General features: G+C 34.3%; 1 protein-coding gene across 2 annotated transcripts in view; it reads right to left on the reverse strand.

The window, feature by feature from the left end:
* LOC127424608 (ras and EF-hand domain-containing protein-like) overlaps nt 1–13,818 on the reverse strand; it is a 29,852-nt gene that overhangs the window by 15,420 nt on the left and 614 nt on the right. For both annotated transcript variants that reach the window (XM_051669950.1, XM_051669949.1), the window contains exons 2-8: nt 7,941–8,087; nt 7,085–7,175; nt 4,887–4,982; nt 4,695–4,772; nt 4,495–4,610; nt 1,922–1,990; nt 144–225 (exon numbers count right to left, since the gene is read on the reverse strand). In XM_051669950.1, the coding sequence (XP_051525910.1) occupies nt 144–225; nt 1,922–1,990; nt 4,495–4,610; nt 4,695–4,772; nt 4,887–4,982; nt 7,085–7,175; nt 7,941–8,087 (679 nt within the window). The remainder of the gene's footprint in view (nt 1–143; nt 226–1,921; nt 1,991–4,494; nt 4,611–4,694; nt 4,773–4,886; nt 4,983–7,084; nt 7,176–7,940; nt 8,088–13,818) is intronic.

The following is a 13,818-nucleotide window of genomic DNA, read 5'->3' on the forward strand; positions in this document are numbered from 1 at the left end:
TCCTGGTCTCCTAAAAACATACACGGCCATCAGAGTATTTGTCTGCTCCACAAACGTTGCTCGCAGATAGTTTAATCCATCTACCAACAACATTTACACCCAAGGAAATGTGTCGACACACAGGGGGTTATATAATTGCTCACCGAAGTCTGTCTTTTACTCTGACTGCTCTCCAGTGCTGCACGTAGACCGTCATTACTGTCATGGAGCTTTCTGTTTGCTGCCCTGGGAAATCAGAAGAGAACATCACAAATATCACATTACAATAATTAAAGAAAAACTACAAAAGCAAAAAAACAACTTAATGTGACAGACTTCTGCAAACACCTCTTGACTTTTCTACCTAATTTGGCTCTGGTACAAAAAGTATTCAGCCCCTGTTTATAGTTTTACCATAACTGGTGTGTTGCCCAAAATGAAAATAAAGCACTAATAATCTATCATTTTATTGATATTATTTTATGATATCGAAACACTTTTGCTCTAATGCATCGTTTTAAAAAAAACTAATTAATTTTAATGCTTGTATTACAGACTCACCATCATTTTCACAATGCGATTAGCTTTCACAATAGTTCACCTGATTTGGACTCGGGAGACCACGGTTTGAACCCAAACAAGCACGCAAACTGACAAGTGAGACGTGTCATAGTGCGACACAAGATGACGTGGTTGCTTCAGGAAATGTGGTTTTCATTTCTCATTTTGGTCTTGGACACTATCGGTTAGGTTTAGGGTAGGGATGTTTTGTTCACCTCTCATTTGATTTAAGAACACTATTGGTTAGGTTTAGGTTAAAGTTTAAGGTTAAGGAAGTACGTTTTACTCATTAAAACTTCCATCTAATATTTATGTTTAAAACCTTGTCTGATTACAACACCATTTCACTTACTTTTGGCGCCCCCCGCTGGACATTTCACAGGGAAACCACAGCAAAATGTGTAATGAAGCACGCAATTTTGTTTTGCAAAATTGTTGCCACAGTAATGTAATTTTCATGAGATCAGGCTGGGATCATTTCAGAATAATATTCAAAATAAAAATCGGAATATTACTTAAATTGAAACATAAGACACATTGAGACATAAACAGTACCTTACTGATGTGGCCTTGGAAGTCATTTTGAGAACATTTTGGCCAAATACAAGCAAATCATTGATGAGAACGAATGTTGCAGTTAGCCAGGAATCTGCCTTTAGGGCAACTATGAATTTTTCCAGCAAAAACAATGACCCAAAGCACACGCTGAAAACTAAAAAGCAATATCTAGCTATATGGTTTGTTTTCTGGTGGGATAAAATGGTAAGACCTGGAAACTGCCATTCATCTATGCAGAGTTGAAATAAAATAAACTATCAAAGCATACTATGGGCATGCAATGTTCATTCAGACATACTCAAAAACACTCTTTAATTGCTGCTAAGTACAATGAACAAAGTACTAGCTCTTTGATTCATTTACTCTATGTGTTAAATTTATCATCTGATTGAAAGAGAAAAATTATTTCGATTTGCTAACATTTTAGCCTGATCTCATCAACATTACGTGACTGTGGCAACATTTTTTCCAAGATATTATTACACAGTTCATTTCACATTTTGCGGCAGTTTCGAGGTGAAATGTCCACTGAGTGGCGCTAAAAGCGAGTGAAATATTCTCCCAAACAGATTAGGTTAAGGTTAATGATCTACTTCCTTACCCTAGCTACCTGAGCTATGTACATCATTTTGCAAAAATTTTGGTTGTATAAATTGATCTCAGAACAAAGGAAGCTGGAATTAATAAACATAATGCAAAACAAATGAAGGGGGTGAATACTTTTCGAAGGAACTGTACATTTGATGTGTGCATGGAGAGTTTCTAGTGGTACTAGAGTGTCATTTGTTGAAGTTTCTTCTAGTGTCGTGCGGGTAAAACTCACTGAAGCATCTCGCTCTGTCTCTCCAGGTTCTCTCTCTCTTCAGAGAAGCATTTCATCAGAGCTTCATCTCTGTACAAACACAATCAACAAGTGTGTTGTTATTGTTACAGCTTTATCTTTTATAGCTGATATTTCTAGACTTGCCAGTAGTGGATCCTGGCATAGGTGATATAGGTAGCCGCCTAGGGCGGCAACACTCTCTGGGGCAGCACGACAGAGTACCTACCTGCTCGGCCACCCTCGCACAAAGTTTGCAAGATCGCGATGGGAGAAAGGTGCCCTGAGTTGTACCTTACAGGCTACTCAGCCTTAAAGGCTATATGGTTAGGATTATGGATTTTCATAATGCATTCTTTCATTCTGAACAAACATAAGAGAACCATGATTAACAGTATAGGTACACCATGACACAGGATCGCCTCAGTGGTCTTGAGATAATTAGTATCAACCTTGTGATTGCTGGGCAGATACAGTATGACAAAGTCACTGATGATGTTGCATCAATGGAAACTAGGAGTAAGTTGTGTATATATAATGTAAATGTTAATATAATTTAATACAATATGTATATTAGGTGTAATAGAACAAACAACAATCTGTAAGTATTCTGCAATTTTCTTTATTTATTGACTCTATAATTTAATTGTGCAATTTAAGTTATGTATATAGAATGTAAATATTAATATAATTTGCCATTATATATATATATATATATATATATATATATATATATATATATATATATATATATATATATATATAATATGTTACTGCAATTAACTATAAGAAGTAACTATATATATATACAGTTGTGCTCAAAAGTTTGCACACCCTGGCAGAAATTGTGAAATTTTGGCATTGATTTTGAAAATATGACTGATCATGCAGCATTTATTTATGGATAGTGATCATATGAATCCATTTATTATCACATAATTGTTTGGCTCCTTTTTAAATCATAATGGTAACAGAAATCACCAAAATGGCCCTGATCAAAAGTTTACATACCTTAAATGTTTGGCCTTGTTACAGACACAACCACACCGTCTTTTTCCAGAGCAGCCTGTATTTCTCCTGAGGTTACCTGTGGGTTTTTCTTTGTATCCTGAACAATTCTTCTGGCAGTTGTGGCTGAAATCTTTCTTGGTCTACCTGACTTTGGCTTGGTATCGAGATCCCTGAATTTTCCACTTCTTAATAAGTGATTGAACAGTACTGACTGCCATTTTCAAGGTTTGGATACATTTTTATATCCTTTTCCATCTTTATAAAGTTCCATTACCTTGTTACGCAGATCTTTTGACAGTTCTTTTCTGCTCCCCATGGCTCAGTATCTAGCCTGCTCAGTGCATCCACGTGAGAGCTAACAAACTCATTGACTATTTATACACAGACACTAATTGCAATTTAAAAAGCCACAGGTGTGGGAAATTAACCTTTAATTGCCATTTAAACCTGTGTGTGTCACCTTGGGTGTCTGTAACAAGGCCAAACATTCAAGGGTATGTAAACTTTTGGTCAGGGCCATTTGGGTGATTTCTGTTACCATTATGATTTTAAAAGGAGCCAAACAACTATGTGATAATAAATGGCTTCATATGATCACTATCCTTAAATAAATTTTTTTGCATGATCAGTCATATTTTCAAAATCAATGCCAAAATTTCACAATTTCTACCAGGGTATGCAAACTTTTGAGCACAACTGTATATAAACTCTCTCTCACTCTCTCTCTCTCTCTCTCTATATATATATAGTTACTTCTTTTCTATATTCATTATCTGGTTATTTTTATTTAAAGGATAGTTTACCCAAAAATGAAAATTCTCTCATCATTTACTCACCCACATGCCATTCAAGAAACATGGCTTTCTTTCTTTTTCAGAATACAAATGAAGATTTTAGGAGAATATTTCAGCTCAGTAGGTCCATAAAATACAAGTGAATGGTAGCCAGAACTTTGAAGCTCCAAAAAGCACATAAAGGCAGCATAAAAGTAATCCATACGACTCCAGTGGTTAAATCCATGTCTTCAGAAGTGACATGATAGGTGTGGATGAGAATCAGATCAAAATTGAAGTCCCTTTTTACTCAAAAATCTCCACTTTCATTTTAAGATGTAAGTGTTTTAAGATGTAAAATGTGTGTTTTTTGTCAACATCGAAAAATCCATCATTTTGATGTTTTGTGTTTTTTTGGGGGGTGGGGTGCGTTAAGGGGAATCCACGTCAGATCTTGCCTAGAGCACCAAGTAAGCTAAGTTGTCAGTCAAGGACTAAGCTGTCTTTACAAGCTGATACTTATTTAAGGCTTGGACATGCACACATATGTAAACTGTGATTCTGTTTTTCAGTTACTAGGAGACAAGGTTGATGCATTCCTGTGCAGTGTGACGTGTGACACCAGGATATCCTGCGTTGATGATGTCACTACTGTAAACAGCAATAAAAGTCACAAAACCTGTTTTTTACTGCTGTTCAAAGCCATAGTCTGAGTGGTCTTTCATTATTGGCATATTCTACAATGAATACAGTGATACCACACACACACACACACAGAAACACAGAGAGTACCGTTCAAAGTTGATGCTTTGGTCTGTAAGATCACTCTTGAGAGAGTCCAGTTCACTCTGCAGGAATGCAACATTTGTGTGGGACTCTAACAGCTCTTGCTTCAACTTTTGCTTTTGCTGAAAGGATAAAAGAATTCATAATATATATATATATCTCAAACTAACTTTTTGATGGTCTTCAAATTTTAATGAGAGTCATACCAGCGTCAGGTCGTTGTTCTTTCGTTTCAGTGCTGAAGTTTCCTCTTTAAGGCTGGTGCTCCTATTTTGGTCCTCAGTCTAAGAAAAACAAATCATATCAAAATATTGTCATTTAATTCAACTAAAACTATTCAGCAAAAGAGAACTTTATTAGTCTGTTATTAGCAGAACTTAGTAAGAGTTACTAGTCACCATCTGCAGGGTCTGTATCTTCTGCTGAAGTTCACAGATCTGAGACTCATACTGGTGTTTCATGCTGCTCAGAGCTGCATCAGCTTTTTTAGACTCCTGGAGGAGAAAAAATACAAAAATAAATAAGGACTAAAAATGTCATTAATTAAATTAAATCTATTACACTTAATTTTTTTGTAGATTTTATTACATTTTTAAAAGAAAATAAGGTCTTAAATGATAAAAAAAATTAAAAAAATAAAACATACAATGGATAATTATGTTGTAAAAATTATAATATTTAATTATTCTTTATAAAATATAACAAACGAAAATAAGGGCTAAAAATGACAAAAAACAAACAAAGTTCACTGGGTTAAGAAATGTTGAAAAAATTATAATATTTCGCTTTTTTAACTTTAAAAACAAAAAAATAAGGATTAAAATGACATATAAAACATACAATGGGTTAAAATTTGTAAGTATAATGTATTTTAAATTATTTAAAATGTAAAAACAAAAGTACTACAATGACAAAAAATACACTGAGTTCATTGTTGTAAAACTAATCAATTTTAAATGTTATCCATGTTTTAAAATAAAATAAAGACTACAAATGACAAATAAAACATACACTGGGTTAAATTTTAAAAATAAAACAAGGTTTAAAATTATTAAAAAGCATAAGGTAAAAATTGAATTTTTTTACAATTTATACACATTTATAGATTAAAAATTACAACAACAAAAAAACATGCATTGGGTAAATAATTTGTAAATATAAAATGTAAACGTTATCACATTTAAAATTATAAAATTACAATTAATGTAAAAATCAAAATAGTCCATGGAAAAGAAAAAAAAGTTTAATTCATGGAGAATAATGACTACATGAATGCAAACAAGAGTAACCATCCTAAAGGGGTTTTAATCTATTGATTCAAAATTCTTGAAAAAATTAAATAATTAAAGCTCCACACAAAAGATTAAAAATATTTTTAGAAAACATGAAACTGATATGTAATAAGGAAAGGCAAGGTTTCAGAGTGTTAATAGGTGTAAATTCTTGACACTTTTCAGAGCAACTTGAACAGGTGCAGTTGAACAAACAGTGAGTTCGGCTTGAGTTACATAATGAGATAAGTGGTGGAACACGGGCTTAAAATAAAGAACAGGGTTAGGAACAAGAGAAAACACAAGACTGCAGAAGATTGTCAGCACTAAAATGTGATGTCATGGTTAAATTACACCTTGAATGCAATCCAAAACTCTCCAACACCAATTCATCAGGTATTGTCTATCAGCTCCTACCTCAGAATTAACAGAATACCTTGTCCATAGGCATAATATAAACACAATGACTGAAATTAATAAGCTAAATACATTCAATTAGTATCTTCACAATTAATTACAGTGATGGTGAAACATACAAATCAGAACATTTCTGCATTTTAGAAGCATAGATTCAATATTTCATATAAAAAGCAAAGGAAATACAACCCCTTGCTACAAATCATACTTTACAAATATAAAAGGCTGGAAAATGCACATTTACAATATGAATGCACCATTCATGATGTGCCATTGTTTTGATAACATAAAGATTCATATTAAAAGTGGAGATTTATAGTAAAAAAGGACTTAAATTTTAATATTCTGATGAAGTGTTATGGATTACGTTCTGCTGCCTTTGTGTGCTTTTTGGAGTTCTTTTCAAAGTTCTGGCCACCATTCACTTGCATTGTATGGACCTACAGAGCTGAGATATTCTTCTAAAAAACTTAATTTGTGTTCAGCAGAAGAAAGAAAGTCATACACATCTGGGATAGCATCAGGGTGAGTAAATGATGAGAGAAGTTTCATTTTTGGATGAACTATCCCTTTAATGATGGGTGGACTTATCAAGAGAACATTATCATGTGTGTTATGCTGTCATAGCATCCAATCAGAAAATATTTGATGTTTAATTAACAGTTGGGCAGAGTTTTCGACCGATGGAATTTCACAATGGGCAGGGCTACCCAGCATGATACAAAGAAGAAGAAAAAAATGTATACACTGAAACAATATCAACACCAGCTAGTTCTGGACCTCTTATTTGATTGGACAAGTGGTTTTTCCCGCTTGTCCACATTTCCTACATAAAAACACCTATTTTTGTTGGTGGAGCAGAACTAAACAAAATAGCAGGCCACTGTAATGTCAATTACTCTCCTCACCTGTAGACGTGTGTTTCTCTCTGTGGTGTGGACACGGTGATCCATCTCTTCTTCCATCTCACTCAACTGTATATATGCCTGATCCTGAGATCTGAGCAAAGACCAAACACCATAACACCACATCACTCATCACATACACAGCAACAGTGCTCTATTCCAAAATAAAAGTTTCAATTAGTACCAGAAAGGATTTATCAGCCAGACTGTGAAGAATAACATTTTCAAGTTCTACTAAGAACATTTATTCTAAGAGAGACCCACTGAAAATCAAATTACTTGAAAAACATGCCATCCAAGTTACTTATTTGGCTCAAGTAAAGTGGATTAGGAATTGCACATGGAAGTAAAGGTGACTTGATTGTAAGTTAATTAAAAATTAAGCTGAAGTCAACCAATTTGATTTATCTGAGATAGCTAGTATATACAGTATAATGTTAATCTACTACACATGCAAAACTGAGACTAACAATGACGGCAAGCCAATGATGACTGCTGGAACAATGTGAAATAACAAAGAAATGTTATCCGTTACAATGACTTCTTATTGCAGCTTTGATGTTGCATAGAAGTCACGGTACATTATCATCTTTTGCCACATATAACACACAGGTGATTTATTTTAGTAATTGCGACTTTATTTGTGACTTTATTTCTCACAATTGCAACTTTTTCGCTATAATTTCTTGTTATTTGGCTGTTATTAGGCTGGTGTTTGGGGCTTTACAGGACCATAATCCATTTAAGTTGAGGGACCTTTATTTTTGACCCTTGATTCCAACTCCCAGTTTCTGTGCTCTTGTACTGAAAATCAGATGTAGAAAACACAGTGGGCACAAGAGTATGTGAGTGTATGCACCTCTTTATAGAAAGTGCTAAATGTTCCATCTCTGTGTTCAGTATTCGGATCTCTCTGATGAAACTGAGAAGAACTTGTTCATACTGAGGCATCATTCTGGGCTCCATCAGACTGATGTTCTGGTACAGAGTTGATGCCTGGTCAACCCTACATGGAACAAACACACAAACAAACAAACAAACAAACAAACAAATCATTGGCCCCATTGCGAATGTACCGTATACACTAATGTACACCCCAAAAAATAGCACTGGGAAGGACTAAACAGGGTTTAGCAAGGAGAATCGTGTGGGTGGTTTTTTTGTTTTTGTTTTTAGACAATTTATCAAATAGAGTCTATCACAAGACACAATCTGGAAAAGATGGTGCCAGGTTGTTTATCAAGTCAAGTCATTTTTATTTGTATAGCACTTTTCACAACACACATCATTTCAAAGCAGCTTCACAGAAAATTATGTATTAACAGAAAATGAAACTGTAATATCTATAAAGTCTTAGAGTCATCATTGTGTAGTTTGATTAAATATGATTGTAAATTGTGTATAAAAATAAATAATTAAATAGTTAAATTATAATTGTATTTAGAACCCCAGTAAGCAAGCCATAGGCGACTGTGGCAAGGAACACAAAACTCCACTCCAAAATAACCTTGGAAGAAACCAGGCTCACTGTGGGGGCCAGTTCCCCTCTGGCTAAACAGCATGAATATAATGCCAATATTAGTTATTTATGTGCAGTGCAGGTCATGGTTTAAAATTAGTAAAGTAAGTAAATGTTAAGGGCCAGTGTTTAATCAAAGATTTTGTAAGAACTGTAAGATTAATAACTAATGTCTTTGAAGTCCATTCTGTATTAACTGCAGAAGTTCACATAGATGCATTGTCCTTGTTAGCTGGCTGATGAAGGCTTTTGTTGGCAATTCATTGATAGTCTATGTATTCCATTTTAAGAGTGTAGTTCATCATTAGACCAAGGTGATACAGGCAGAGATGAGTGAGGTGTATCACAGTTCAACCAGCAGGTCATTTCGGTGAGGTCTATCCTATGTCCAAGGTTCAGGCAGTGGCATATGAAGTATCCCATGATTAATTGCATCGGTCTGAGCCACATGACTGTGCTGTTCTCTTTTATCAAGTGACACTTGTGGCATCTGATGCTATGGCAGATGAGTGAAATAAGAGCAGTATTGAGAGTGTTCACTAATCAATGTTCTCTCAGCATAAGGCATGATGCTGATGCGTCTCATGTCAAGCCGCTAGCCACAGTTAACTCAACTGTCCTGTCTTGAGAACTGCATTTCAACCAAACAGTGTCTAAAGTCACAAGCAGAGCACAATTAAGTTGTTAAATGTCATACGGTAAGACAACAGAAAACAAAAAAGTCTTGGGATGCTTCAGTTCACACAACTTCTTTTATAAAACAAATGAAACCTGTTACAAATAACAAAACTAGCATTAAACAAGGATGTTTTCTACACTTTTAATTGCATCATTTATGGAAACATTTTGAACATAAACTGAAGTCAGATTCTGGCATATGTGTAGATTATGGTAGGCGGCAGATATTTGCGCAGGCTGATAACCAAAACTAGGTCAGATATATTTAGTGAATGTAATTTCATCTCATTTTGACCATTTATTTACATTTTTCAACCTACCTAATGATTTGTTTAATCACTTTAGTAGTAGCCTACCCAAACTGTATTGATGAATGTTAATTAATTATACAGTATATGATTATCTGTTAAATTGATTAAATAACATTAATAAATGAATAGACAAATACTACACTGAAACTAATGATAAAACATGAATGAGCTTAAATGAATATATTCAAAATTTGATTTTGTGCCAAATTTTGAGAAGAAATTCCAATAGGAATCCTGTTCAAAATTTTCATTGCATTCCTATAGGGTAGATATATACTGTATGCAGCTATGCAGATAAGAAGATAGACAGACATACAGAAATAGATAGATAAGACGGACAGATGGACGAGGAGGTCTGTGTCCCACAATAGCTTTACTTGGAAATGTGTTTGCATTAAACATTTCTAATCATCTCAAACAATTTATTTCCATTTAACTGACTAAAAATATATATTTTACTTAACTGGAAAGACAGAACAAACTCTCAACACAGTAAATCAGTGCCTCAATTTGTTACTGTAACAATGCACTCCAAGCTGGAAATGTCGAATGCATCCATACACAATAACAATGAAGGAACAAACATGGACCCCATTTTTACAATACCTATAGAACTGACTCCTCTTCCTCACTAATCATCATAAACCGATAACTCTTACTGCGTTGCATTCCTTTATATCAATTTAAACACAGCGTGTCACCTTATATAGTTTATTTGCTTATTTTTTTCCATTTACAGTTCGGTTTCTTTTTCTTCCTACTTTCGTTCGTCTGGTTGTCTTCTTTATTTAATTAAGATGATCTGTATGTTGTTTGTTCTTTGTGACGTTTTTGCACTATACTTGCATTTCTTATATGACTATTTTGTGCATTTGGAAATTAATGTTATATTAATTAAAAAAAGAAAATACTGTAGAAATGTTAGTTTACCCAGCAGAATGTTATATGATTCTTAGAATCTTTTTGGATATTTTGTAATCTTTATCTGAACCCTACATGTACTGTATTGTATCAGAATAATATCTTCCTATTGGACAGTGAAATATATGGAGCCCCATAGAGGGCAGGGTGAGAATTTCTTTTCTAAAATAGTTGTATGTGTCCACCCAATAGTTTTGTGTTTCCTCGCACTACATTTACCTTGGTTTTACTACAGTAACCATATTTTCAACATATTTTCATCCATAGTAATAATGAAGGAAAATGAAAACTATGGTAATAAAAACCATAATTTTGTGGTTATTTTGATTTTGCTATACAAATACTAAAGTTTACCTATGGTTACAGTACTAAAACCATGGCTTTACTATAGTAATAACTATTTTTGGTGGAAACATGGTTTTACTACAGTAGTATTGTAGGCTGTAGTAACCATAGTTTGTGATTGTAGAAACTGTTTTATTTTCTCTTTTTATTTTTATTTTTGGCGGAAACCATGGTTTACTTACTATTATATTACTGTAGTAACTATGACTGAAGTAGACTAACCATCTTAAATGTATTTATTTATTGTTTGTTTGTTTGTTTTTTGGCACAAGCCATGGTTTTACTAGTAATATTGTATTAACCAAAACTAGTAGATTAACCATCTTTTTTTCTTTTTTTTTTTTTTCGGAAACCATGGTTTTACTATAGCAATTTTACAGTAACTATTAATAACAATTATTATTATTATTATTATTTTCCCCTTTTCTCCCCAATTTGTCATGCCCAATTCCCAATGCACTCTAAGTCCTTGTGGTGGCGTAGTGACTCGCCTCAATCTGGGTGGTGGTGGACGAATCTCAGTTGCCTCCGCATCTGAGGCCGTCAATCCGCACATCTTATCACGTGGCTTGTTGAGCGCGTTACCACGGAGACCCAGCGCATGTGGAGGCTTCACGCAATTCTCCGCGGCATCCACACACAACTCACCACACACTCCACTGAGAGCGAACCACATTAAAGTGACCACGAGGAGGTTAACCCAACGTGACCCTACCTACCCTAGCAACCGGGCCAATTGGTTGCTTAGGAAGACTGGAGTCACTCAGCACGACCTGGATTCGAACTTGCAACTCCAGGTGTGGTAGTCAGTTTCCTTACTTGCTGAGCTACCCAGGCCCCCAATTATTTTTTTTATTTTTTTGGTGGGGGGGGGGGAACCATGGTTTTAATACAGTATACTGTATCCATATAGAAACCATGGTTTCTTAACCATTCTTGTGGTTACTACAAAATTATGATTTTTATTACCATAGTTTTCATTTTCCTGTATTATTACTATGGTTACACTACGAATATCATGGTTAAAATATGTTTTCTGTAGTAAAAACATGGTCAATTTATAGCAAGGCATGCAAAACTATTTCAGATAAAATGTTTTTAAGGGGCTCTGTAATAAGTGAATCACAGGAGGAATAAGGGAGAGTGTCTACGGGTGGGTTAGGGTAGGTACTGCCCATGCTGAAAGTTCGTCTGCCCGCCCTAATTGACCAGACGGATGGCAAAACGAAAGCTGCTTTGATCATTTACAGTCATTTAATCTCTGGCACTTGTAAAATCAATAAATAATGCCTATAAAGAGCATTACAACAAAGAACAAGTACAATGACTCAGTAATGTTCCCTCTGCACTACGATGGGTAAGATCTGTGAACTACAATTTGATGTACTGCACACCATAAAGAGAATGGTGGAAACCTGAGAGGTGACCACTTAAAATGCGTGATTATTCTTTTTGCCCTGAAAGTTTGTAAATATCTGAATGCTTGACTTCTAGAGGATGAGTTTTGAAAGTGGTGAGCATTTGACTCAGAAACACTGTATTTAGCATGTTTCAGAGATTCAGACCACCACAGTGGAATGAGTTCCTCTAAAAGTCTATTCTTATTAGTGGTCGACAGTTAAGGGATTTCTGGTGGTCTATTTATAAACCAAAGTGCTATAATTTATCTTAACATGAATAAAAATAGTAATAATGACATGTCTGTCCTTCTGGTGTTATTTGTCAAATTTACAGATGATGTTATCTATGTACATGAAAAGAATAAGCAACAAACTGCACAGGAATTATCATCTGCAATGGTTTCAAAATGGTTGGTGGAATCTTGTCTACCTCTAAATGTAACAAAAACTGTCTGTATGTTCTTTACAAAATGGGCAGATTGTGACACTGAATCAGAAGCTTAATGTAGTACAGGAATTTCAAATATTTAGGAATCATACTGACTCGCAACTTTCTTTTTAAAAACATGTGAGGAAAGTTGTAAAAACAGTGAAATTTAATTGGGTAAATTTGAGGTTTATTAGAAATTATCTGACCACAGAGGCAGCAGTTTTATTTATGAATGTGATGATTCTTCCTCATATTACATACTGCATGACTACCTGGACACAGACATGTAAATCTATCCTCATGCCTGTGAAACCATGTAAAAGCAAGCTCAGTTTACAGTTTGCATCACTACTGTATTTTAATCAAGTTTCATTTCTTGAGTTGGGAAAACTTGTATAAATCTGTAGGTATGTTGATTTTTAACATTCTTAATGGTCTTGCCCCACCCACATTTAAAAAGTTTATCATACAAATTACAGGAAAAGTCACAAGGACTGGTATTAGGGGTGATTGAAAAATACCATTAGGAAAGAGTGCTTTTGGTCAATTAGCTTTTGCTTTTAGAGCAACTGATGACTGGAATGGACTTCTAGCAGATTTGAAAGAACTGACAAGTTAAGGTGTTTTCTCTCAAAAAATAAAGTCAAACCAGAATTGTCAACATGGTACTTAATGTTAGCGTTATACTCTTATGAATCGTACTGTTTTTGAACATCATGTTCTTAGGATTTGTTGTGATTGGTAAGGTGATTTTTTGATATGGTGATTTTTAAATTATGTTTAGCGTGCATAGACAGTATTTTAGTGTCATTTTGTAATTTGACATCAACCTGCCCATGGACGGCAGATGAAAATTAGCCATTTTGTCTAAATCTGAAACATTTAAATCAATGAGATGTTTGATTAATGTGTATTGACCCTGATAAATAAATAAATAAATAAATAAAATATGAGATTATATCAAAATGTGTTTTGGATATGGGTTAAATTAAAAGGTGATTTATGTATTTTTTTCTCTCCCGTTTGTTTGAGATGCTATACTTATGAATTTTAAAATCCTTAAGTTTTCTTTTTGTTTTTCTAGGTTCCTTTTGATGTCCAACCTGTACTAGGGAATATTATAAACACTTGTT

Source organism: Myxocyprinus asiaticus, chromosome 33 (assembly GCF_019703515.2).
Source record: "Myxocyprinus asiaticus isolate MX2 ecotype Aquarium Trade chromosome 33, UBuf_Myxa_2, whole genome shotgun sequence".
NCBI lineage: Eukaryota > Metazoa > Chordata > Actinopteri > Cypriniformes > Catostomidae > Myxocyprinus > Myxocyprinus asiaticus.